At 48.9% G+C, this 27261-nt stretch overlaps 1 protein-coding gene across 50 annotated transcripts in view; it reads left to right on the forward strand.

Moving 5' to 3' along the window:
* LOC139232545 (heat shock protein DDB_G0288861-like) overlaps positions 1–27261 on the forward strand; it is a 990854-nt gene that overhangs the window by 725811 nt on the left and 237782 nt on the right. For 49 of the 50 annotated variants that reach the window (XM_070862910.1, XM_070862948.1, XM_070862943.1 and 46 more), the window contains 2 exons: positions 1216–1242; positions 21468–21617. In XM_070862910.1, coding sequence (XP_070719011.1) covers positions 1216–1242; positions 21468–21617 — 177 coding nt within the window. The remainder of the gene's footprint in view (positions 1–1215; positions 1243–21467; positions 21618–27261) is intronic. The other variant, XM_070862958.1, reaches the window with a different exon arrangement.

Raw genomic sequence — 27261 nt, forward strand, 5'->3', positions numbered from 1 at the left:
GGGGGGCGGGGAGCGGGAACAGGAGCTCGGGTCGGGTCGGGTCCAATCGGGGGGGCGGGGAGCGGGAACAGGAGCACGGGTCGGGTCGGGTCCAGTCGGGGGAGGGGGGGCGGAGCGGGAACAGGAGCTCGGGTCCAGTCGGGGGGGCGGGGAGCGGGAACAGGAGTGCGGGTCGGGTCGGGTCCAGTCGGGGGAGGGGGGGCGGAGCGGGAACAGGAGCTCGGGTCCAGTCGGGGGGGCGGGGAGCGGGAACAGGAGCACGGGTCGGGTCAGGTCCAGTCGTGGGGGGGTGGGCGGAGCGGGAACAGGAGCTCGGGTCGGATCGGGTCCAGTCGGGGGGGGGGGGGGCGGAGCGGGAACAGGAGCGCGGGTCGGGTCGGGTCCAGTCGGGGGTGGGGGGGGCGGAGCGGGAACAGGAGCGCGGGTCGGGTCGGGTCCAGTCGGGGGGGGGGGGGCGGAGCGGGAACAGGAGCTCGGGTCGGATCGGGTCCAGTCGGGGGGGGGGGGCGGAGCGGGAACAGGAGCGCGGGTCGGGTCGGGTCCAGTCGGGGAGGCGGGGACAGGAGCGCGGGTCAGGTCGGGTCAGTCGGGGGGGGGGGAGCGGGTGTCGGGTCTGGTCCGGAGGCAGGGGGGTGCGGGGAGCGGGTGTCGGGTCTGGTCACGGGGGGGAGCAGGAGCTGGCCGTGGGAGGAGCCTTATTCACGCAGCCCCAGTGAGGCCATTCAGCCAGGGCTAGGGGCTGCGTGCTTCGGGCCCCTCCCACACAGTTCGGCGCCTGGAGCTACTGCACTTGCGTGCCCACTGTAGCGCGCATGTGCAGAGGTCCCGGCACTGTTTTCAGCGCAGGTACCTGGCTCCGCCCCCCCACAGCTTGTGCTGGCTGTGCCGAGGGCCAGAGGACCTGCAGGTAGGTGGAGAATACGGAGGATTTTTTTAGGCGCACTTAGTGGCGCGAAAAATGGGCATCCAGGTCGGGACTGCGCCGTTCTAGGTGCGTGTGGAAACTTGGGCCCCAAATTTCAAAAGTACTGTATTGGCTGTAAAGCAGTTTTGGGGTGCCTTGAAGTCTTGAAAGACGCTATAAAATTGCACATTCTTTCAACGTTAGTTGCTCTAGACTGATGAACGTTGCAATCAACAGTCATTGCCTTTCAATATTAAACAGTTGCAGTAACTGCTTTACTCCTGTCTGACGATACTGTTTTTAATTTCTAGGAGTTATCGAGCATTAGAAAGGTCAAGGTAAGATGATTACTTTCTTGTTTGTTTCTTCCCACTTTCTTACTTCCTTCTCCAAGCTCCACGTCACCCTATACTTTCAGAATGTCAGTCGCTTGCTGTTTATCAATTCTTCATATGGAAATAGTGGAGTAAATTGTCAACCTGTCACCTTGGTGTAAAATTAACATGTGGATCAGTCACCAATTATAGAAATCACCTGATTTTCATTTTCATTGATGTTTATCCTTTGTGAAAACATAGGTCGCTAAATTCAGGGCCGATTTTATTGAAAAAATGGCGATGACCACGATTTTGAAAATGTCGGCAGCGCTGTACTCACCTTTCCCATGTAAATATGCAGATTCTGACGTCAATCAGCATGCAACACTTGAATTGACACACAACTGCGATTTTGGACATCGCCGCTCTCCACACCGCAGGTCAGGAGTATAAGAGCTGGAGCGCTGGCCCTGGAACATCATGGGCCACCCCGACTTGCAAGAGGACACCACCGCAGGTCAGGAAGATAAAAGAGCTGGAGCGCTAGCCCTTCAACATCATAGGCATACTACTACAACTTCCAGCACGCGTCATCCCAAGTGTGCGATGACTTTGAGGTGGGTGACTGGGTGACGTCATCAAAGCCCAGGTCACCAGTTAGAGTGTGGCAGGAACATCGGCGGGGCCCAGGCACAGCAGAGGAGCAGGAAGATCGGGCAGATGAGCAGCAAGAGGTCTTAGCGGAGGTGCGGCGGATGATTGAGGCGGGGGACTGGTGAGAGATCATGGCCGAGATGTGACAAGAGCTGAGCGGCGAGAGATTGTGGCGGAAGTGCGGCAAATGTTTGGTGCGGAGGTGCGGTGAGAGCTCGTGGCAGAAGTGCGGCGAATGTTTTATGGTGAAGGAGCGGCGAGAGATCGTGGCGGATGAACGGTGAGAGGTCAACAGCGAGAGATCATGACGGTGGAACGGTAAGAGATCATGGCGGAGGTGCGGCGAACGTTTGTGGCGGAGGAGTGGCGAGAGATCGTGGCGGAGATGCAGCAAATGAGGGTGCGGGGCCCAGAAGAGCCGAGAGCCCAGGGGCAGCACGGGCCAGCCCACAACGCGATATGTGTGCGCACTAGGTCCGTACAGCAGAGCAGGTCTCCAGTCATTCTGGTTTACCCTTGCCACTGGATAAAGGCACTCTATCAAGCCCATGTGGTGGCTAATGTGCAAAGGTCATCACACATTAAAAAAAATCCACGCACAGGCATGTTCTACCCCTGGAATTCAGGACTGGAATATCGGGTCCTCCATTGAAACATCTGTGAACTCATCCCTTTTGATGTAGAAGCAAGTTATCCTCGTTCGTGGGACCGCCTATGATGACCGCCTCTCCTAACCATGCACGGAAGACTGTGTGTGCACCAGTTGTATAGAGATGTTGTCAGCGCTTCTTAAAGGACCACATACATCTTTCAGGCAAGTTTCGATTTCAGCTTTTGGAGTGGTGTTTTTACATTTTAACGGAGTAGTGGCTTGATGCAGTACATTTAAAGTGTGCAGGGACTGCTGCTGGATACTAGCAAGGCTTTGGATGTTAAAGGAAGGGCCCTGAGAAAATCACTTGCTCACAGTCCTGGGGGCTCTAGTTGGGCACAATGCTAAAATAAAAGCCACCATAAAGCAAACTTTCCAATCCAACTTTTTCCATATATGCATCCAATATTCCAGAAAAAAGATCAACTAATCGCTCTTCTGCGTTCCCTTAGTCTTGTGTGTGCTTTTGCCGATCCTAGTGATGTCTCGTATGGCTGGTGGAAGGCTGCTGACTTTCAGTGGAGGACACTGCAGATGGCCAACCTAAAGGAGCTGGTAATTGGAAGTGTTAAATTGAATGACGGTGTTTCTTCTTCTTTACTCTTCTCTCCCATGTCTTGTTCAACCACTGGCTGGGCAAGCTGGATTTCTTGGGTGTAAGAAATGAGGAAGGCACAGGGGTAGGGTGTGCTGAGTGAAGGGTGGGAAAGCAAGAGGTGCATGCTTACACCATGTGCCACTTGTACATCAGAAGATATTGTGGGATGAGGGAGAAGTGGATGTGAGAAGGAGGATAACATATTCTTTCAGCCCCGCCGCAGCCAAGGGCTCAGCCATACCCCTGCCACAAATGGCCAGCACCATCTCCTCCAAGGGGGTGAGGTGTAGCTAGGAATGCGAGGTGTGCCTCGTGTTTGGTACAGACTGTTGGTAGGTGAGTGATGGGGGGGCTCGTGCATTGAGCAGTGCGTGAGGCTAGTGGTGCAGTTAGTAGGAGACTGCTTTTGGAGATGGATTCACTGACCTGACCACTCACCTGAGGTCATGAAACTTATTTGAGCACTGGCACCAGATCCTGGGAGTAACACTGCTGGCAATGATGTACTGAGGGAGTGTTTCACTGTCAGAGGTACCGTCTTTTGGATGAGATGTTAAACCGAGGCCCTATCTGCTCTCTCAGGTGGACATAACTGATCCCATGGCACTATTCGAAGAAGAATTGGACAGTTCTCCCAATGTCCCGGTGGGGCTGAATATTGTTGGGAAAATAACGGCTGAATGTTGCAAGTAAAAGTCTAACTAAGCCATGAAATCCTGAGGCGGGAGCAAGGTGGGCGACATTGGTAGCAGGGTCCGAATCCGATGCTGTCTCCATGCCGGCCTCTTTCACAACTTTCAACAGATTGGTTCCTGGCCATTTAAAAGGAAACGGGTCTGACAAAGTAATTTAATGCCGCGTCATTAGCCAGTTTCCTTAAAGTGACCATGCGCAAATTTATTTTGACAGTTGTGCTGTCAGTGTTATACAGCATTGAGCTGCTGCAAACACTGACAAGCACTGCACAGAGGTGCAAGGCTGCATCCAGGCACTCTCATGACTTCCTCCATATGCTTATGGAGGGAGTCACAGCAGGCAAGGAGGTTCTCTTCCCTTCCAATGGGCGGAAGAGACTTTCCCAGGAGATCAACGGTTGCACATTGCACAGGAGGGCACAAGCAGGGATGTCATCAGGAGGACTTGGCTGCAGTGGCACAAACCTTTTAATGATCGCAGTAGATCATGAGATGTTACTGCAAAGCCACATTCAACCTCATCCTGCTGTGCCACTCATCACATCCCCATCACTCTGCCTTCCCTACCTTACTCCTGCATATCCTTACTCACACCAACTTACCTTGCACCTCCACCCATACGTCTCTCTCGATCTACATTATCAAATCCGCATCTCACTAGCCACCCCTTACGCTCACCTTCATCTGAGTACAATCATACCAACTAACACACAAGGATAGCCACTTGGATGTCTTATCCAATGTTCATGTAAAGTTTCTGTTAATGTGCTGTCAAACATCGAAACCTTTATTTTCAAACACTTTGCATTCTTGGACAGATTTGTGGCTTAGTGAGTTGCAGTGAATGGTGAGACATAATGGTACACCCCGCAATGGTGATGGGTGTGAAAGGAATGGCTTGGACATTGTAGTGATGCTTTATGGTGTTGGTGTGGGGTGGTGCCAACCTGCTGCAACATATGGCAGCCAGGATGTACAGCATCAAGTGAAATAAATCTGGCCCCAGTGAGGCCATCCCTGGCCTCCCGGGCAGCAATGTGGTTGGGTGCTGATGCCCTCTGATCTGTGTAGCATTAGGTGATTGCAGAGAAGGTTGGTGTTGTTGGTGCTGCGGGTATGCCTGGCACTGCTGGTCTCGGGGCTGATCGTGGTCAGATTCTGAGGTCCAAAGTGGAACAGTATAAACAGTACCCATGCTGATGGAATAGATGGCAGGTGAAGTTGAGATGACAGAAGCAATGGTGAGAGAGGTTGTTCCAATGAGGTGACACTGGATGGAGAGTTTTCTCCAAACACTTGCAGTCTGCATAAAACTCAATCTGTGTTTCAAATGCAATAAGCAACTGCTTTTGTGCTTGGAAAGTGAACAGCTGTGAGGTGGGAGCTTTTACAGTACATTTCAAGCTGTCAACTAATCAGCTAATTCAATGGCCATTCAACTCCCGCCTCAGGTTAACAGACGTGGTCCACGTGCAATGTGGACTCCGTGGGCTAGCAGTTAAAGTTAAAAGGTAAGGTTAAAACCATTATTAAGGGTCTGTCAACAAACCAATAATTGCTTTAATTGGATCACCCGCCCCTGCGGTTCGGGTTCGATCCGAGATCACAGACACGCCATTGGGAAAGGCGCGTGTGATGGGATGACAGCTGGTTCCTGACCCTCTGTCAAAGAATCAAAGTTTCCACCCAACAAGCCCGCTGACCCCCCCGGAAAATTCCAGACAAGTGTGGCAGCCAATTTGAGCACAACAAGGTCCCACAAACGACAATTAGATACATGACCAGTTCATCTGTGTTTGGTGATATTGGTTAAAAGATAAACTCCTCTGCTCTTATTAATATAGCACCATGAAATATGTTATATCCACTTAAAAATGCAGACAAGGCCTCAGTTTAATGTTTCACCCAAAAGATAGCACCTCTGACAGTGCAGTACACCCGCAGTACTAATCCGACATGTCAGCCTAGATAATGATAATGTGCTGAGTTCTGCAGTGGAGCTTGAAATCATGATTCTCTAAGTCAGAGGTCGAATGCCACCACTGAGCAAAGCTATCCCAGCAAGCAGGTTTGAAGATGCTGAGATATAATAGTGTAGTCATTAAGGAATTGGCCAAGTAACATTGAGGAACACATGGGTTTAGGTGCGGGTGGGGGATTAAATTAACCGAAAATGTTAGCATGGCCAGAAGCCAGCTCCAAGGCACCAACTTATTATAGAAACATAGAAATTTACAGCATAGAAGGGAGGCAATTTCAGCCCATCGTGTCCGTGCCGGTTGACCAAGAGCTATCCAGCTTAATCCCACTTTCCAGCTCTTGGTCCATAGCCCTGTAGGTTACGGCACTTTAAGTGCACATCCGAGTACTTTTTAAATGTGGTGAGCCTTTCTACCTCTACCATCCTTTCACGCTGTGAGTTATAGACCCCCACCATCCTCTGGGTAAAGAAATATCCCCTCATTTCTCCTCTATACCTCCCACCAATTACTTTAAAACTATGCCCCCTGGTTGTTGACCCCTCTGCCAAGAGGAACAGGTCCTTTCTATCGACTCTATCGAAGCCCCTCATAATTTTATACACCTTAATCAGGTCTCCCCTCAGCCCCCTCTGTTCCAAAGAAAATAGACCCATCCTAGACTGGGTTATGTGTAATGAGAAAGGACTAATTAGCAATCCTGTTGTGCGAGGCCCCTTGGGGAAGAGTGACCATAACATGGTAGAATTCTTTATTAAGATGGAGAGTGACACAGTTAATTCAGAAACTAGGGTCCTGAACTTAAGGAAAGGTGACTTCGATGGTTTGAGGCATGAATTGACTAGAATAGACTGGCAAATGATACTTAAAGGGTTGACTGTAGATAGGCAATGGCAAACATTTAAAGATCACATGGATGAACTCAGCAATTTTACATCCCTGTCTGGAGTAAAAATAAAATGGGGAAGGTGGCTCAACCGTGGCTAACAAGGGAAATTAAGGATAGTGTTAAATCCAAGGAAGAGGCATATAATTTGGCCAGAAAAAGCAACAAACCTGAGGATTGGGAGAAATTTAGAATTCAGCAGAGGAGGACAAAGGGTTTAATTAAGAGGGGGAAAATAGAGTACGAGAAGAAGCTTGCCGGGAATATAAAAACTGACTGCAAAAGCTTCTAAAGATATGTGAAGAGAAAAAGATTAGTGAAGACAAACATAGGTCCCTTGCAGTCGGATTCAGGTGAATTTATAATGGGGAACAAAGAAATGGCAGACCAATTGAACAAATACTTTGATTCTGTCTTCATGAAGGAAGACACAAATAACTTTCCGGAAGTACCAGGGGACCAAGAGTCTAGTGAGAAGGAGGAACTGAAGGATATCCTTATTAGGCGGGAAATTGTGTTAGGGAAATTGATGGGATTGAAGGCCGATAAATCTCCGGGGCCGGATAGTCTGCATCCCAGAGTACTTAAGGAAGTGGCCCTAGAAATAGTGGATGCATTGGTGATCATTTTCCAACGGTTTATCGACTCTGGATCAGTTCCTATGGACTGAGGGTAGCTAATGTAACACCACTTTTTAAAAAGGGAGGGAGAAAGAAAGCGGGTAATTATAGATCGGTTAGCCTGACATCAGTAATCGGGAAAATGTTGGAATCAATTATTAAGGATGAAATAGCAGCGCATTTAGAAAGCAGTGACAGGATTGGTCCAAGTCAGCATAGATTTATGAAGGGGAAATCATGCTTGACAAATCTTCTGGAATTTTTTGAGGATGTAACTAGTAGAGTGGCCAAGAGAAAACCAGTGGATGTGGTGTATTTGGACTTTCAAAAGGCTTTTGACAAGGTCCCAGACAAGAGATTAGTTTGCAAAATCAAAGCACATGGTATTGGGGGTAATATACTGACATGGATAGAGAACTGGTTGGCAGACAGGAAGCAGAGAGTCTGGATAAAAGGGTCCTTTTCAGAATGGCAGGCAGTGAATAGTGGCGTGCCACTGGGCTCAATGCTGGGGCCCCAGCTCTTTACAATATACATTAATGATTTGGATGAAGGAATTGAGTGTAATATCTCCAGGTTTACAGATGACACTAAACTAGGTGGCGGTGTGAGCTGTGAGGGGGACACTAGGAGGCTGCAGGGTGACTTGGATAGGTTAGGTGAGTGGGCAAATGCATGGCAGATGCAGTATAACGTGGATAAACACGAAGGCAGAATATTATCTGAATGGCGGCAGATTAGGAAAAGGAGAGGTGCAATGAGATCTGGGTGTCATGGTTCATCAGTCATTGAAAGTTGGAATGCAGGTTCAGCAGGCGGTGAAGAAGGCAAATGGTATGTTGGCCTTCATAGCTAGGGAATTTGAGTATAGGAGCAGGGAGGTCTTACTGCAGTTGTACAGGGCCTTGGTGAGGCCTCACCTGGAATATTGTGTTCAGTTTTGGTCTCCTAATCTAAGGAAGGACGTTCTTGCTATTGAGGGAGTGCAGCAAAGGTTCACCAGACTGATTCCCGGGATGGCAGGACTGACATATGAGGAGAGACTGGATCAACTGGGCATTTATACATTGGAGTTTAGAAGGATGAGAGGGGATCTGATAGAAACATATAAGATTCTGACGGGACGGGATAGGTTAGATGCGGGTAGAATGTTTCCGATACTGGGAAAGTCCAGAACCAGAGGACACAGTCTTAGGATAAGGGGTAGGCCACTTAGGACTGAGATGAGGAGAAACTTCTTAACCTGTGGAATTCCCTGCTGCAGAGAGTTGTTGATGCCAGTTCATTGGATATATTCAAGAGGGAGTTAGATATGGCCCTTACGGCTAAGGGGATCAAGAGGTATGGAGAGAAAGCAGGAAAGGGGTACTGAGGGAATGATCAGCCATGATCGTATTGAATGGTGGTGCAGGCTCGAAGGGCCGAATGGCCTACTCCTGCACCTATTTTCTATGTTTCTATCTCCAATCTTTCCTCATAGCAAAAATTCTCCAGTCCAGGCAACATTTTTATAAATCTCTTCTGCACCCTTTCCAGTGCAATCACATCTTTCCTGTAATGTGGTGACTAGAACTGCACCCACTACTCCAGCTGTGGCCTAACCAGTGTTTTATACAGTTCAAGCATAACGTCCTTGCTCTTATATTCCATGCCTCGACTAATAAAGGCAAGTATTCCAAACACTTCCGGGTTTAACTCGGGTGGGTTTGGTTATTTGTGCATGTTTGCGTTATTGTATTGCAACAGTATTTTAACTGGGATTTAAATGTAATGACGCATGCACAGGTTTCCTAGGCTTCCTGAAGCCCACCTTTGAAACCAAGGTGCGAACACAATGACAATTCATGGGGCTCACAGCTGCATTCTTGCATTCCCTTTGGGAAAAGATTTGTTGAGAATACTTGTGGTGAAAGGCTAATTTGTGGACTCAAGATCAGGATGGGAGGCACCATGCCTGCCTTAGATTGGACTTCTGACAAGGAGCAAGATGACCATCAGCAGCAGTAACAGCCTGCTATGGAGAGACATGCAGGTGGTGAGCAGAGACAGAAGCAGCAGAGAGAGAGAAGCACAGAGGGGTCGAGATCGCAGGTGGTACTACCCACATAACATGGTGTACAGGCCGAGGCTCAGCTTCCCAGACCTCTCAGAAGAGCTGTGCTTCCAGAGGCTAAGGTTGCCACGTCAGTTGGTGGCAGACATCTGCGGCCTCCTGGAAGATTTCCTGCTCCCTGTAGGACCTGTTGGCCACACATTACCAGTGCCTGTGAAAGTGACCACTGCCCTCAATTTCCAGCATTACCAGAGACATATCCAGGATCTCCCAGCCAGTTGCACATCAGTGCATGAGGCAGATCATGGATGGATTCTTTGCCAGGGTCGGCAATTATAACAACTTCACCTGTGATGACGCTAGCCAGAATGAGCAAGCACTCGGATTTGCTTCTCTGGCTGGCTTCCCACAGGTGCAGGGTGTCATCGACTGCACGCACGTGGCAATCCACGCACACGCAGAGCAACCAGGAGTATTCATCAGCCAGAAGAGGTTCCATTCCATCATTGTGCAGCTGTTGTGCAACCGCAGAAAAGGTTTATGTAGATGTGTGCCAGATTCCTGGGGACTGCCATGATGCTTTCATCCTGTAGCAATCCAAGTTCCCCAACTTGTGGTTGCTACTAGATACCCCCTTCAATGTATTTCAATGCAGGCAAGTGTGAGGTCATCCACTTTGGACCTAAAAAGGATAGATTGTTCTTAACCAAAAGGATTAAGGGATATGGGGCAAAGTGGGTATATGGGGCAAAGTGGGTATATGGAGTAAGATCACAGATCAATCATGATCTCATTGGATTGTGGAACAGTTTTGTGGGGCTAAATAGCCTACTCCTATTCCTATGTTTCCAACTTGGCTGATGACACCCATGAGAAACCAATGAAGCCCAAGAGTGATACCAGCCCTCCTGTATGGCTCAGAGACATGGACCATGTACAGTAGACACCTCAAGTCGCTGGAGAAATATCACCAACGATGTTTCCACAAGATCCTGCAAATCACCTGGGAGGACAGACACACCAACGTTAGTGTCCTCGACCAGGCCAACATCCCCAGCACTGAAGCACTGACCACACTCGATCAGCTCTGCTAGGCAGGCCACGTTGTTCACATGCCAGACACGAGACTCCCAAAGCAAGTGCTCTATTCGGAACTCCTTCACGGCAAATGAGCCAAAGGTGGACAGAGGAAATGTTTCAAGGACACCCTCAAAGCCTCCCTGCTAAAGTACAACATCCCAACCGACACCGGGGAGTCCCTGGCCAAAGACCGCCCTAAGTGGAGGAAGTACATCCGGGAGGGCGCTGAGCACCTCGCGTCTTATCACCGAGAGCATGCAGAAATCAAATGCAGGCAGCGGAAAGAGCATGCGGCAAACCAGTCCCACCCACCCTTTCGCTCAACGACCGTCTGTCCTACCTGTGACAGGGACTGAGGTGACTGAACAGTCCAATACGAGAACTAAAGGACTCATTTTGAGAGTGGAAGCAAGTCTTCCTCGATTCAGAGGGACTGCCTATGATGATTATAGCTATTACAAAGACATGGCTGAAAGAAGCGCAGGTATGGCAGCTCAACATTCCTGATTACAGCGTTTTCAGACGGGATAGAGAGGGAGGTAAAAAAAGGAGGGGGTTTGCAGTATTGATTAAAGAAACAATTACAGCTATGAGGAGGGATGATATATTGGAAGAATCATCAAGTGAGGCCATATGGGTCGAATTGAAAAACAGAAAAGGGGTGATGTCACTGCTGGGAGTGTACTTCTTAGGCGGTCCCGCGAATAGAGGATGATTTGTTTCCACACCAAAAAGGGATGAGTTCACAGGTGTTTCAATGAAGGACCTAATATTCCAGGTCCGGAACTACATCTTGACTGGTGGAAGATGCCTGTGCGTGGATTTTTTTTAACGTGTGCTGGCCGTTGCACACCAGCCACCACACGGGGTTGACAGAGCTAAGTCTTGGTTCAGTGGCAAGGATTAACCAAGACCACTGGAGACCAGCTGTGCTACACAAATCACAGTGTGGGCTGGCCCATGCTGCCCCTGAGCCCTTGCCTCTTCTGGGCCCCAATCACGTTGCCCTGCAATCTTTCACCACTCCTGCGCTGCTCCTGCTATGGCTGCCCATGCACCAATCACCGACCTGGATAATGGTGACGTCCAATCCAGTCACCCTCCTGCACCCACTCACTGCTCCCTGGAGTGGTATGCTCCTTTTAAGGCCCCGACCTGCCGCAGGTGCTACCAACTGAGCCATGGCTGACACAGATTAAATGTAATAGGTTTCGGAAAAAAAAGTTTACGGAGAAGGCTGTAAGGCTGTGGAATATGCTACCTGAGTTACTATTGACCCCCAAACAGACAGAGGGAAATAGAGCAAATATGTAGACAAATTTCTGAAATGCAAAAACTACAGGGGATTTCAACTACCCTAATATTAACTGGGATAAAATGAGTGTAATAGGTATAGCGTGTGTAGAATCCCTAAAATGCATTCAGGAAGAACTTTTTTAGCCCGTATGTCGCAAGCACAACAAGGAAGGGGGCAGTTCTGGACTTAGTTTTAGAGAATGAAGCTGGGCAGGTGGAAGGGGTAGCAGTGGGAGAGAATTTTGATGCTAATGATCATAATTCAGTTAGATTTTGGGTAGTTATGGAAAAAGAACAAAGATAAACCAGGAATAAAACTTCTCAATTAGGGAAAAGACAATTTTGATCATCTGAGAGGTGATTGAGCCATAGTGAACTGGAGCAGCTCTTTGAAGGTAAATCAGTGTCAGAGCAGTGGGAGGAATTCAAGGAGGAGATCCTGAGGGTACAGAGCAAGTATGTTTACTTAAAGAAAAAGGACGGGACTAACAAATCTAGAGCCCCCTGGATCTCAAGGGACATACAGTTATAGGATAAAGAAAAAAATGGAAGCTTATGACAGATACCGTGGGCTCAATACGCCAGAAAATCTGGAGGAATATAGAAAGTGTAGGGGTGCAATTAAAAAGGATATTAGAAATGCAAAGATAGAGCATGAAGAAATGTTGGCAAGTAAAATCAAGGGAAACCCAAAGATGTTTTATAAATACATTAAGAGCAAAAGGATAACTAAAGAGTGGGGGCTATTGGAGACCAAAAACATTATCTCTGTGTGGAGGCAGAAGACGTGGGTATGGTTCTGAATGAATACTTTGCGTCTGTTTTCACAAAAGAGAGGGACGATGCAGACATTGCAATCAGGGAGGAGGAGTGTGAAATATTAGATGAAATAAACATAATGAGAGAGGAAATTATTAAGGGGCTTAGCAACTTTGAAAGTGGATAAATCCCCAGGCATGGATGAAGTGTATCCCAGGCTGTTAAGAGAAGCAAATGAGGAAATAGCAAAGGCTCTGACCATCATTTTCCCATCCTTTCTGGCTACAGGGGTGGTGCCAGAGGACTGGAGGACTACTAATGTTGTACCTTTGTTTAAAAAGGGATAGACCGAGTAATTACAAGCCAATCAGCCTAATCTCGGTGGTGGGAAAATTATTGGAAAAAATTCTGAAGGACAGGATAAACGTTCATTTAGAAAGACACTGATTTGTTAGCATGGATTTGTTAAAGGAAGATCGTGTCTGACTAACTTGATTGAATTTTTTGAAGAGGTAACACGGAAGGTCAATGAGGGTAGTGAGTTTAATGTGGTGTATATGGATTTTAGCAAGGCTTTTGATAAGTTCCCATATGGCAAACTGATTACGAAAGCAAAAGCCCATGGGATCCAGGGCAAAGCGGCAAGTTGGATCCAAAATTGGCTCAGAGACAGGAAGCAAAGGGTAATGTTTGATGGGTGTTTTTGTGACTGGAAGGATGTTTCCAGGGGGCTTCCGCAGAGATCAGTACTAGGTCCCTGTGGTATACATCAATAATTTGGACTTGAATGTAGGGGGTATGATTAAGAAGTTTGCAGATGATACAAAAATTGGCTGTGTAGTTGATAATGTAGAAGAAAGCTGCAGACTGGAGGAAGATATCAATGGACTAGTCAGGTGGGCAGAACAGTGGCAAATGGAATTTAATCCGGAAAAGTGTGAGGTATTGCATTTGGGGAGGACTAATAAGGCAAGGGAATATACATTAAATGGTTGGACACTGGGAAAAGTAGAGGAACAAAGGGACCTTGAAGTGCAGGTCTACAGATCCCTGAAGGTAGGTGGCCAGGTAGATAAGTTGGTGAAGAAGGCATATGGAATACTTGCCTTAATTAGTCGAGGCATAGAATATTATAGAATAGGTTATGCAACTCTATAAAACACTAGTTAGGCCATAGCTAGAGAACTGCATGCAGTTCAGCTCACCACATTACAGGAAAGATGTGATTGCACTAGAGATTTACAAGGATGTTGCCTGGACTGGAGAATTTTAGCTATGAAAAAAGATTGGATAGGCAGGATTTGTTTTCTTTGGAACGGAGGAAGCTGAGGGGAGACCTTATTGAGGTGTATAAAATTATGAGGAGCCTAGATAGAGTGGATAGGATGGACCGGTTTCCCTTAGCAGAGGGATCAACTACCAGAGGGTACAGATTTAAAGTAACTGGTAGGAGGTTTGGAGGGGATTTGAGGGAAAATTTCTTCACCCAGAGGGTGGTGAGGATCTGGAACTCACTACCCGAAAGAGTGGTAGAGGCAGAGACCCTCATCACATTTCATTATCATCATAGGCAGTCCTTCGGAATCAAGGAAGACTTGCTTCCACTCCCAAAGTGAGTTCTTTGATGGCTGAACAGTCCGATACGAGAGCCACAGACCCTATTACAGGTGGGACAGACATTCGTCGGGGGAGGGGGTCAGTAGGGCTGGTTTGCCGCGCGTTCCTTCCGCTCTCTGTGCTTGGCCTTTTCATGCTCTTTGCGTTGAGACTCGAAGAGCTCAACGCCCTCCCGGATGGACTTTCTCCACCTCGGGCGGTCTTCGGCCAGGTTCTCCCAGGTGTCAGTGGTGATGTCGCACTTTACCAGGGAGGCTTTGAGGGTGTCCTTATAACGTTTCCGCTGACCTCCTTTGGCTCGTTTACCATGAAGGAGCTCCAATAAAGCATTTGCTTAGGGAGTCTTGTATCTGGCATGCGTATTATGTGGCCTGCCCAGCGAAGCTTATCGAGTGTGGTCAGTGCTTCAATACTGGGGATGTTAGCCTGGTCGAGGACACTGATGTTGGTGCGCCTGTCCTCCCAGGGGATTTGCAGGGTCTTGCGAAGACATCGTTGGTGATATATCTCCAGCGACTTGAGGTGCCTTCTATACATCGTCCATGTCTCAGATCCATACAGGAGGGCAGGTATTACTGCAGCCCTGTAGACCATGAGTTTGGTGGTAGATTTAAGGGCCTGTTCTTCAAGCACTCTTTTCCTCAGACGGCCGAAGGTTGCACTGGCGCACTAGAGGCAGTGCTGAATCGCCGCATCAATGTCTGCCTTTGTTGATAAGAGGCTCCCGAGATATGGGAAATGGTCCATGTTGTCCAGGGCCGCGCCATGGATCTTGATGACTGGAGGGCAGTGCTGTGTGGTGCTGACAGGCTGGTGGAAGTCCTTTGTCTTACGGATGTTAAGCATAAGGCCTATGCTTTCATATGCCTCAGTGAATACATTGACTATATCCTGGAGTTCAGCTTCTGAATGTGCATAGACGCAGGCGTCATCCGCATACTGCAGCTCAATGACAGAAGTTGGGGTGATTTTGGACCTGGCCTGGAGGCAGCATAGGTTAAACAGCTTCTCACTGGTTCTGCAGTTTAGTTTCACTCCAGCGGGGAGCTTGTTGATTGTGAAGTGGAGCATAGCGGCGAGGAAGATTGAGAAGAGGGTTGGAGTGATAACGCAGCCCTGTTTGACCCCAGACGTGGATTGGGTCTGTAATGGATCCGTTGGTAAGGATCACGGCCTGCATGTCATCGTGAAGCAGGCGAAGAATGTTAACAAACTTTTGGGGGCATCCGAAATGGAGGAGGACGCTCCATAGACCCTCACGGTTGACAGTGTCAAAGGCCATTGTAAGATCAAAAAAGGCCATGTATAAGGGCTGGCGCTGCTCCCTGCATTTTTCCTGCAACTGACACGCTGCAAAGATCAAAATATCTAGGGAAATCAGGGATAGTATTAAAGCCAAGGAAGTGGCATACAAATTGGCCAGAAATAGCAGCGAACCTGGGGACTGGGAGAAATTTAGAACTCAGCAGAGGAGGACAAAGGGTTTGATTAGGGTAGGGAAAATGGAGTACGAGAAGAAGCTTGCAGGGAACATTAAGGCGGATTGCAAAAGTTTCTATAGGTATGTAAAGAGAAAGAGGTTAGTAAAGACAAACGTAGGTCCCCTGCAGTCAGAATCAGGGGAAGTCATAACGGGGAACAAAGAAATGGCAGACCAATTGAACAAGTACTTTGGTTCAGTATTCACTAAGGAGGACACAAACAACCTTCCGGATATAAAAGTGGTCAGAGGGTCTATTAAGGAGGAGGAACTGAGGGAAATCCTTATTAGTCGGGAAATTGTGTTGGGGAAATTGATGGGATTGAAGGCCGATAAATCCCCAGGGCCTGATGGACTGCATCCCAGAGTACTTAAGGAGGTGGCCTTGGAAATAGCGGATGCATTGACAGTCATTTTCCAACATTCCATTGACTCTGGATCAGTTCCTATCGAGTGGAGGGTAGCCAATGTAACCCCACTTTTTAAAAAAGGAGGGAGAGAGAAAGCAGGGAATTATAGACCGGTCAGCCTGACCTCAGTAGTGGGTAAAATGATGGAATCAATTATTAAGGATGTCATAGCAGCGCATTTGGAAAATGGTGACATGATAGGTCCAAGTCAGCATGGATTTGTAAAAGGGAGATCATGCTTGACAAATCTTCTGGAATTTTTTGAGGATGTTTCCAATAAAGTGGACAAAGGAGTACCAGTTGATGTGGTATATTTGGACTTTCAGAAGGCTTTCGACAAGGTCCCACACAGGAGATTAATGTGCAAAGTTAAAGCACATGGGATTGGGGGTAGTGTGCTGACGTGGATTGAGAACTGGTTGTCAGACAGGAAGCAAAGAGTAGGAGTAAATGGGTACTTTTCGGAATGGCAGGCAGTGACTAGTGGGGTACCGCAGGGTTCTGTGCTGGGGCCCCAGCTGTTTACATTGTACATTAATGATTTAGACGAGGGGATTAAATGTAGTATCTCCAAATTTGCGGATGACACTAAGTTGGGTGGCAGTGTGAGCTGCGAGGAGGATGCTATGAGACTACAGAGTGACTTGGATAGGTTAGGTGAGTGGGCAAATGCGTGGCAGATGAAGTATAATGTGGATAAATGTGAGGTTATCCACTTTGGTGGTAAAAACAGAGAGACAGACTATTATCTGAATGGTGACAGATTAGGAAAAGGGAAGGTGCAACGAGACCTGGGTGTCATGGTACATCAGTCATTGAAGGTTGGCATGCAGGTACAGCAGGCGGTTAAGAAAGCAAATGGCATGTTGGCCTTCATAGCGAGGGGATATGAGTACAGGGGCAGGGAGGTGTTGCTACAGTTGTACAGGGCCTTGGTGAGGCCACACCTGGAGTATTGTGTACAGTTTTGGTCTCCTAACTTGAGGAAGGACATACTTGCTGTTGAGGGAGTGCAGCGAAGATTCACCAGACTGATTCCCGGGATGGTGGGACTGACCTATCAAGAAAGACTGAATCAACTGGGCTTGTATTCACTGGAGTTCAGAAGAGTGAGAGGGGACCTCATAGAAACGTTTAAAATTCTGACGGGTTTGGACAGGTTGGATGCAGGAAGAATGTTCCCAATGTTGGGGAAGTCCAGAACCAGGGGTCACAGTCTAAGGATAAGGGGTAAGCCATTTAGGACCGAGATAAGGAGAAACTTCTTCACCCAGAGAGTGGTGAACCTGTGGAATTCTCTACCACAGGAAGTAGTTGAGGCCAATTCACTAAATATATTCAAAAGGGAGTTAGATGAAGTCCTTACTACTCGGGGGATCAAGGGGTATGGCGTGAAAGCAGGAAGTGGGTACTGAAGTTTCATGTTCAGCCATGAACTCGTTGAATGGCGGTGCAGGCTAGAAGGGCTGAATGGCCTGCTCCTGCACCTATTTTCTATGTTTCTATGTTTCTATGTTTCTATGTCTGTTGTGTCCCGTAAGGGACTAAATCCGCATTGTGATTCCGGGAGGAGCTCCTCAGCCACAGGGAGAAGACGATTGAGGAGAACTCGAGCGACAACTTTCCCAGTGGCTGAAAGCAGGGAGATTCCCCTGTACTTGCCGCAGTCGGACTTGTCCCCCCCTTTTTAAAAAAAAGTCACAATCACTGCATCTCTGAGATCTCCCGGCATGCTCTCCTCCCTCCAGATGAGAGATATGAGGTCACGTATCTGCGCCAACAGCGCCTCTCCACCATATTTTAGCACCTCAGCAGGGATTCCATCTGCACCCATAGCCTTGTTATTCTTAAGCTGTTTTATGGCTTTGCCAACCTCGTGCAACGTTGGAGTTTCACTGAGTTGGTGGCAGGTCACATGTTGCGGGATGGAATCAAGAACACTCGAGTCAAAGGCAGAGTCTTGATTGAGGAGATCTTCGAAGTGCTCTTTCCATCGGGATCTGACAGCCTCAGTGTCCTTGATAAGTGTTCCCCCGTTCTTGGCCAGGAGTGGGGTGGGGCCTTGGGAGTTTGACTGCAGCGAAGAATCCTCACATATCGTGGCGGTCGACCAGTTGTTGTATCTCCTGTGCTTTCCTGTTGCAAATAGGTCATCAGCCTTCGGTAATGGGTATTGATCCTGTTTCGAAACTCGGTTGATCGTAACCTTGTAGTTCCCACAAATCCTGACAGTGCCATCATTTTTCAACACGGGAACAATGGGGCTAGCCCATTCGTTAAATTCGACCGGTGATATGATCCCTTCACGCTGGAGTCTGTCCAGTTAGATTTCGACCTTCTCCCTCATCATGTACTGAACTGCCCAAGCTTTATGATGGACGGGTCTTGCAGCATGGATCTGCACCTTGGCTCCCGTGAAATTGCCGATGCCTGGTTTAAACAGCAAGGGGAACTTGCTCAGCACTTGAGCACATGGAGTATCCTCCTCTGACGTCAACGCTTTGATCTCGTTCCAGTTCCATTTGATTTTTTCTAACCAGTTCCTGCCGAACAGCGTTGGACCATTGCCTGGAACAATCCATAACGGTAAATTGTGAACTGCACCATCATACGGCACCTTGATTACTGCACTGCCAATCACCGTTATGAGTTCTTTAGTGTATATACGCAACTTGGCATTGACTAGACTCAGCTTAGGCCTCACAGCCTTGGTATCCCACAGCCTGTCGAATGTCCTCTGGCTCATTATTGATGGAATTGGACACGGGTGCGAGTCAATTGATACCGGCACACCATTAAGTTTTACATCAATCTTTATCGGTTGACTCTTTGTTAGGAACAAACACAGTCAATACACTTCCTCCTCTGGTATCTCGGATTGCATATCCGGATCCGCGCTAGACTGGTCATCATCCTTCACATGGTGTGTCGCAGCACACTTGCTCAGTTGCAGACACATGCGCTGGAGATGCCCCACTCTTGATTCATTCATTCATTCATAGGCAGTCCTTCAGAATCGAGGAAGACTTGATTTCACTCCTAAAGTGAGTCCTTTGGTGGCTGATTAATCCAACACGAGAGCCACAGACCCCGTCACAGGTGGGACAGATATTCGTCGGGGGAAAGGGGGTGGCACTGATTTACCACACGCTCCTTCCGCTGCCTGCGCCTGACCTCTTCACGCTCGCAGCTTTGCGATTCGAAGAGCTCAACGCCCTCTCGGATGCACTCTCTCCACCTAGGGCAGTCTACGGCCAGGGTCTCCCAGGCGTCAGTGGTGATATCGCACTTCACCAGGAAGGTTTTGAGGGTGTCCTTGTAACGATTCCACTGCCCACCTTTAGCTCATTTGCCATGAAGGAGCTCCGCATAGAGCAATTGCTTAGGGAGTCTTGTGTCTGGCATGCGAACTAAGTGGCCTGCCCATCGAAGCTGATTGAGTGTGGTTAGTGCTTCAATGCTGGGGATGTTAGCCTGGGCAAGGACACTGATGTTGGTGTCTGTCCTCCCAGGGAATTTGCAGGATCTTGGAGACATCGTTGGTGATATATCTCCAGTGACTTGATGTGTCTTCTGTAAGTTGTCCATGCCTCTGATCCATACAGGAGGGCGGGTATTACTACAGCCCTGTAGACCATGAGCTTGGTGGTAGGTTTGAGGGCTTGGTCTTCGAACACTCTTTTCCTCAGGCGGCCGAAGGCTGCACTGGCGCACTGAAGATGGTGTTGAATCTCCGTATCAATGTCTGCCTTTAATGACAAGAGGCTCCCGGGGTATGGGAAGTGGTTCACGTTGTCGAGGGCCGCGCCGTGACTCTTGATGACTGGGAGGGCAGTGCTGTGCGGCGAGGACAGGCTGGTGGAGGACCTTTGTCTTACGGATGTTAAGCGTAAGGCCTATGCTTTCATATGCCTCGGTGAATACATCGACTATATCCTGGGGTTCAGCCTCAGAATGTGCGCAGATGCAGGCATTGTCCGCATACTGCAGTTCAACAACAGAGGTTTGGGTGATCTTGGACCTAGCCTGGAGGTGGCGTGGGTTAAACAGCTTCCCACTGGTTCTGTAGTTTAGTTCCACTCCAGCGGGGAGCTTGTTGACTGTGAGGTGGAGCATGGCAGCGAGGAAGATTGAGAAGAGGGTTGGAGTGATGACGCAGCCTTGTTTGACCCCGGTTCAGACGTGGAATGGGTCTGTAATGGATCCACTGGTAAGGATCACGGCCTGTATGTCGTCATGGATCAGGCAAAGGATGTTGCCAAACCTTTGGTGGCATCCAAAACGGAGGAGGACACTCCAGTCTTGAACAGCCTTTACAAATATACTGTTTAAACCGACACTGATGATGCCGATGATGCCGATGATTTCCCCCACAGCGCCAACACGGTGATATCTGATTCATTCCCATTGGCGGACTTTGAGCAGACACAGGTTTCACGTATGCAGTCGGGTAGGCCCTGCCAAACGACGACACTATCTTGTTTACAGTACTTGCCGAGTTCCGATTTTTCAATGATATCTGCTTTAAGCTTTTGTCCATCGTCATGCATGATTAGGCAATCGTGATAGCCTTGCTCAAATCCAGCGTCTCCGCCGCCAGTAGCTTACGCAGGATCACCTCATGGTTGATTCCGATTACAAAGAAGTCCCGTGGCATGTCTGCCAATGCAGTTTCGAACTTACACGGTCCAGCTAGACGTCTTAGATCGGCAACGAATTCCGATACATCCTGGCCCTCAGAACGAACGTGTGTATAGAATCGATATCTTGAGATGATGATGCCTTCATCTGGTTTGAGATGGTCACGTACCAGAGCACATAATGTTTCATAGTCCTTGTCCATTGGACTTAAGGGCGAGAGGAGATTCTTTGAGTCCATAGATTTTTGGACAGCAAACTGTGAGGAAGACCGCCCGGCACCGAACTGTGCCTGCCTCTTTCTCCATTTTGTTGGCCACGAAGTACTGGTTCAAACAGGCTACAAAGTCTAGCCAATCTTCTCCCTCCACGAATCGCTCCAGAATTCCAATTGTGCTCATTTTTGCATGCGAAGGTTCTTGTTACCTCGTCATCAAATGTAAATATGCAATAACTCAATCGACTAAATACTGTAAACTCCGAACAGGTACAAACCTGGCTCTACTTTATTGGGGCCCAAAGTGATTACATTACAAGATGGCTGGCCTTTTATACCTGGGTTGCACACACGTGTACACAGCCCAATGACCTCCGTCAGTGGTGCCACCTGGTGGCTAATAAACCCAAGCATACATACATGACACACAACATTATGTTTTGTATGACTCTAGGAAAATCGATCTAAGTTATACCTTCCTCAAACTTGTAAAGTCCATCAATTACAGTTTTTTTACATTTTGGGGTTTTTACACTAGATATTTTCTACTGGTTTAGCTACACAGACCACCCCTTTAAGCAAGCACTCACTGCTTTCTCATCTATCTCTTAGGGTTGCACAGAGGGCTGATGGGAGAACTAGCCACGTGGTATTTAAGGATGATATAGATACATCTACTGGAGGACTTCACTTCAACGTGCACACTCAGATGTATGACGATGGAATTTTGGCTGGGCACTACATAACCCAAGTTGATGACAGGTAAGTGGCAAGTAAATTAGCGCCACACAAATCCAGGCCATATGCATCTCCAACAAGACAGAGTCTAACCACCTCCCCTTGGGATTACCATTGTTGAATTCCCCATGAACATCCTGGAGGTCACCTAAACCGGAAACCTAATTGGAGCAGCCACCTAAATACTGTTTTTACAGGAGCAGGTCAGAGGCGGCGAGTATCTCACCTCCTGACTCTGTAAAGTCTTTCCACCATCTACAAGGTACAAGTCAGGAGTGTGATAGATGAGTGCAGCTCCAACAACACTCAAGAAGTTCAACACCATCCAGGACAAACAGCTGCTTTCTTGATTGGCACCCAATCCACCACCTTAAACATTCACTCCCTCCAGTACCGGCACACCATGGCTGCAGTGTGTAGCATCTGCAAGATGCACTGCAGCAATTCGCCAAGGTTTCTTCTACAGCACCTCCCAAATCTGCAACCTCTATCACCTAGAAGGACAAGGGCAGAAGTTGCATTGGAACACCACCACCTCCAAGTTCCCTTTCAAGTCACACACCATCCCAACTTGGAAATATATCGCTGCTCTTTCATCGTCACTGGGTCAAAATCCTGGAACTCCCCCCCCCTAATAGCACTGAGAGATTACCTTTGGTACAAGAAGGCAGCTTACCAACACCTTCTTGAGGGCAATTAGGGATGGGCAATAAATGCTGACCATGCTAGCGACACCCATATCTCCTGAATGAATAAAAAAAGAGATTTTATGGGTTTGCTCCTAAAGGTTTCATAGCAGCATTTTCAGCATTCAGGACAGCTGTGCCCACAGATGGTGGTGTCATATGCTCCACGGACTGAAATGCAGGTGATTTTCCCTCCATGGCTACACAGATCATCATAATGGATTCCTTCATATTGCTCTCAAGACCATGCAGAGTGTTTTGTCTGCAGATAAGAAACTGATAGTTAATTCTGCTCAGATAGCACTCCTTGGCCTAGAAATCCAGGCGTATCAATTTTTGAATACATGGGGGGCATAGACAACAATCCCTGCACCTGAATGGTGAGGCTCAAGATGTAAAGTCTTTACACAATATCACAAATCCACATGAGGCATATTCTATGGACAAGGTCACTATGACCTGCACCTTTATTCACAGGACCAAGAAGTGATGACCCTGCGTGGGACCTCCCTTTATATACCTGGATGCCCAGGTGAGGAGTGTCTCCCACAAGTTCACCCCCTGTGGTCAATGTGTGCATTTCTCAAGTATATACAGTATTGCAGTGTTGTTACATGAAGGTTACATACATGACATCAGCTCCCCCCCCCCACCCAACGTCTTATTGGGATCACAGGTTAAGTCTTTCGGGTGGTCTGCGCTCCCTTGTAGAGCGCCGCATTTGGGGTTATGGCTGTTGAGCCTTGGCCTGCGTGTCTGTCCCCTGTGGCGATTCCGGCCTGACCGCAGGGACTGTGCATGCTGCTGAATGTTCTTGTTGCTTGTTCACTGGCGATGGTGTGAATACCATCTCATGATCTTCCTCAGGTTCCTTAGAGTCCTTGCTGGACCTTTTTTTTTTTTTACTTGGTCCAGATGCTTGAGGCATATCTGCCCATTGTTAAGTTTCCCCATGAACGGACTTGCGTAGTCTACGTGAATGCATGACCATGGCCTGGTGGACCAGGGCCACGGGCTGAACGGGGCCTCCTTGGGGGCATTTCCCAGCTGAGCACATGTCGTGCATCTGCGAACACAGTGTTCCAGGTCTGAATCAATTCCCAGCCACCAAACGTGTGACCGGGCAATTGCCTTCATCAGCACGATGCCTGGGTGCTCGCTGTGGAGTTCCCTGATGAAAGCTTCCCTGCCCCTCTGGGGCATGACTACCCGGCTGCCTCATAGTAGGCAGTCGGCTTGGATGGAGAGCTCATCCATCCGTCTGTGAAACGGTCTGACCTCATCAGGGCATGCTCCGTGTGCGGGCGCCCAATCCCCAGTCAGGACACATTTCTTAATCAAGGATAGGAGGGGATCTCTGTTGGTCCAGATTTTGATCTAGCGGGCTGTGATGGGGGAGCCTGCGCTGTCAAAGGCATCGACAGCCATGACCATCTCAGCGCTTTGCTCCGCTGCCCCCTCAGTGGTGGCCAGTGGAAGCCTGCTGAGCGCGTCAGCGCAATTTTCAGTACCCGGCCGGTGCCGGATGGTGTAGTCATACGCAGCCAGCATGAGAGCCCATCGCTGTATGCGAGCTGACGCATTGGCATTGACAACATCCCTGTTGTCAGACAGCAAGGCTAACGGCTTGTGGTCCGTTTCTAATTCGAACCTCCTGCCAAAAAGGTACTGGTGCATCTTTTTCACCCCATAGACACATGCGAGTGCTTCCTTCTCAACCATCCCATATCCCAGTTCTGCTTGAGAGCGCGACCTGGAGGCATAAGCCACAGGTTGGAGTTGCATTGTACTGCTGCAACATGCACCCAACCCCATAGGACGATGCATCACATGTCAGAACCAATTTCTTCCAGAGGTTGTACAGGGTCAACAACTTATTTGAACAGAGTAGGTTACGCGCCCGATTGAAAGCCCGTTCTTGACAGTCCCCCCACAACCCTTACGCAGGAGCACATGTAGCGGCTCCAACAATGTGCTTAAGTTCAGCAGAAAGTTCCTGAAATAGATCAAGAGTCCCAGAAATGAACGCAACTCCGATGTGTTGCAGGACCTGGGCGCTCGTCGAATCGCCTCTGTTTTGGATTCGGTAGGCCGAATCCCGTTTGCAGCAACCCTCCTGCCCAGAAACTCGACTTCGGGAGCCAAAAACACACACTTAGACTTCTTGAGTCGCAGGCCTACCCGGTCCTGTCGGTGTAGCACCTCTTTCAGGTTGTGGAGGTGTACCTCAGTGTCCCGACCCGTGATGAGGATATCGTCCTGGAATACGATCGTTCCAGCAATGGATTTGAGCAGGCTTTCCATGTTTCTTTGAAAGATCGCGGCCACTGATCGAATGCCAAACGGGCACCTGTTGTAAACAAACAGTCCCTTGTGCGTGGTGATTGTGATCAGTAGTTTGGATTCGTCAGCCATTTCTTGGGTCATGTAGGCTGAAGTGAGGTCTAACTCGGTGAACAGCTTGCCGCCTACCAGCATGGCAAAAAGATCCTCCACCCTCGGAAGCAAGTATTGGTCTTGTAGGGACACCCAGTTGATAGTGGCCTTGTAATCGCCACAGATCCTGACCGAGCCATCCGCTTTTAGGATGGGAACAATGGGGCTCGCCCAGTCGCTGAATTCAACGGGCGACATGATGCCCTCTCTCAGCAAACGGTCCAATTCGCTTTCAATTTTCCCCCGTATCACATACGCCATAGCTCTGGCGTCCGGGGTGATGCAAATCACGACTTTGGTACCTTTGAACGTCCCGACGCCAGGTTGGAATAGCGACTCAAATTGCTGTAGGACCTGTGAGCATGAACGTCACTCCACAGATGACATTGCGTGCTCATCCCCCCATTTCCAGTTCATCTCAGCTAACCAGCTCCTTCCCCAACAGTGCGGAACCATTGCCCGGGACAATCCAGAGCAGCAGCCGGTTCATTGATCCATTGTGTGTGACAGCTAACGTTGCACTGCCTAGCACTGGAATGATTTCTTTGGTGTACGTCCGTAATTGAGTCTCAATGCGTTCTAGTTTGGGTCTGCTGGCTGAGTGGCCATAGCTTTTCAAATTGTTGAACGCTCATGAGTGACTGGTTGGCCCCTGTGTCCAGCTCCATGCATACCGGGATGCCATTTAATAGGACTTTCATCATCATAGGTGGCGTTTTGGTATATGAGCTGTGAATGTTTGCCATATGAACCTGCTGAACTTCAGCGTCCATTGATTTGCCCCACGCATCATCCTGCCTCACAGACCCCTCTTCTGGTCCATCCGCCTTGTAAATTAGCCTGGGCGCAGGCTTCCTGCACATTCTGGCTAAATGGCCAGTGAGGTTACAATTTCTGCAGGCGAACTGTTGAAACCTGCAAGTCCGAGCAGCATGTCTGCCCCCACACCTCCAGCATGAACTGAGATTCCTATTGTTGTGAACAAAAGAGCTGTTACCAGGCATTCCTCACTGATTGTCCCTTTGACTGCTCTTGAGCACCCTGTTAATGGGTGTCAATGGCCCCATCCCAGAATGCATTGTCCACTGGGATGGCGTAAATGTCCGTTCAGACTGCCACTGTGTGTTGAAAACCTGTTCTGGGGTCTATTGCTGCCTGGGGTGTGTCGTACTGCCCTTGCCAGCTTGCTGGGCTCTGAGTTGTGTTTATGATATTGACCCCCTGATCCATCGCAACGTTGGAGTCAGGGTTGCACGCGTATATTATCTTGGTTTCCTCCTCCCCCGCCATAAAAGTCTGAGCCAGCAACGCCGCCGCTTCCAAGGTCAAATCCCTTGGTCTCGATCAACTTTCTGAAAATCCCGGCATGACCGATGCCCTCAATAAAGAAATCCCTTAGCATCACCCCCCTGCAGGCGTCTGTGAACTTAGAGGCTGGCCAAGCGCCGGAGGTCCGCAACGAAGTCCGGTATGCTCTGTCTTTCCCGACGTCAGTGGGTATAAAATCTGTGTCGGGCCATGTGTATGCTGCTCACCGGTTTGAGGTGCTCACTGATTAGCTTGCTGAGCTCTTCAAAGGTTTTGTCCGCCGGCTTCTCAGGTGCTAGCAGGTCTTTCATGAGCATGCAAGTCTTAGATCCACCGCTGGTCAGTAGATGAGCCCTTCGCTTGTCGGCTGCTGCATCTCCCAACCAGTCCTTCGTGACAAAGCTCTGCTGAAGCTCTCAATGAAATCGTCCCAGTCCTCACCATGTTCCTCTGTGCTACTGGTGGCCATTCTCGTGGGTCGTTGATTCCCGTTTCTCGTCGCCACTGTAAAGTCCTTACACAATACCACAAATCCACACGAGGCACATTCTATGGACAAGGTCACTCTGTGACCGGCACCTTTATTCACAGGACCAAGAAGTGATGACCCTGCGTGGGACCTCCCTTTATATACCTGGATGACCAGGTGAGGAGTGTCTCCCACAAGTTCACCCCCTGTGGTCAATGTGTGCATTTCTCAAGTATATACAGTATTGCAGTGTTGTTACATGAAGGTTACATACATGACACAAGACGTACCCGATATTCTGCCTGTGGCTTCGTTTCCATCAAGCTGGCGAGCTGCAGACAGTAACAAAAGATCACCGCTGAAATGGGCGGCAAGATTGGTCGCTCTGATGCCAGTAGTAGCCTTCAGGTAAGATGAACGGGGGTGATCAGAAAGTGGGTGACCCACTCAGAAAGCAAGCAGTGACTGGGGACCAGGTGGCTTTGGCCAGCAGGAAGGTGGCATTGGCCGGGAACAGGTAGTGCTGGTCGGGGGCAGGAAGGTAGAATCAGCAGTTGGGGGGTGGGGTGGAGATTGAATGGGGGGGGTGGGGGTGGCGGAGTTGACCTGCCTACTTTGAATGTGGGAGGAGCACTCTTACACATTCAGGTATATACTTTGAAGTCTTACCTTACCTTCTTGATTCCTGCCTTACAGGTACTCCTGTTAAGGACCACCTTAGGGCAAACCAATCTTGCAGTTAGGGCCTCAAACAGGTGTTAAGCCTCTT

Source organism: Pristiophorus japonicus, chromosome 20, assembly GCF_044704955.1.
Source record: "Pristiophorus japonicus isolate sPriJap1 chromosome 20, sPriJap1.hap1, whole genome shotgun sequence".
NCBI classification, from domain to species: domain Eukaryota; kingdom Metazoa; phylum Chordata; class Chondrichthyes; family Pristiophoridae; genus Pristiophorus; species Pristiophorus japonicus.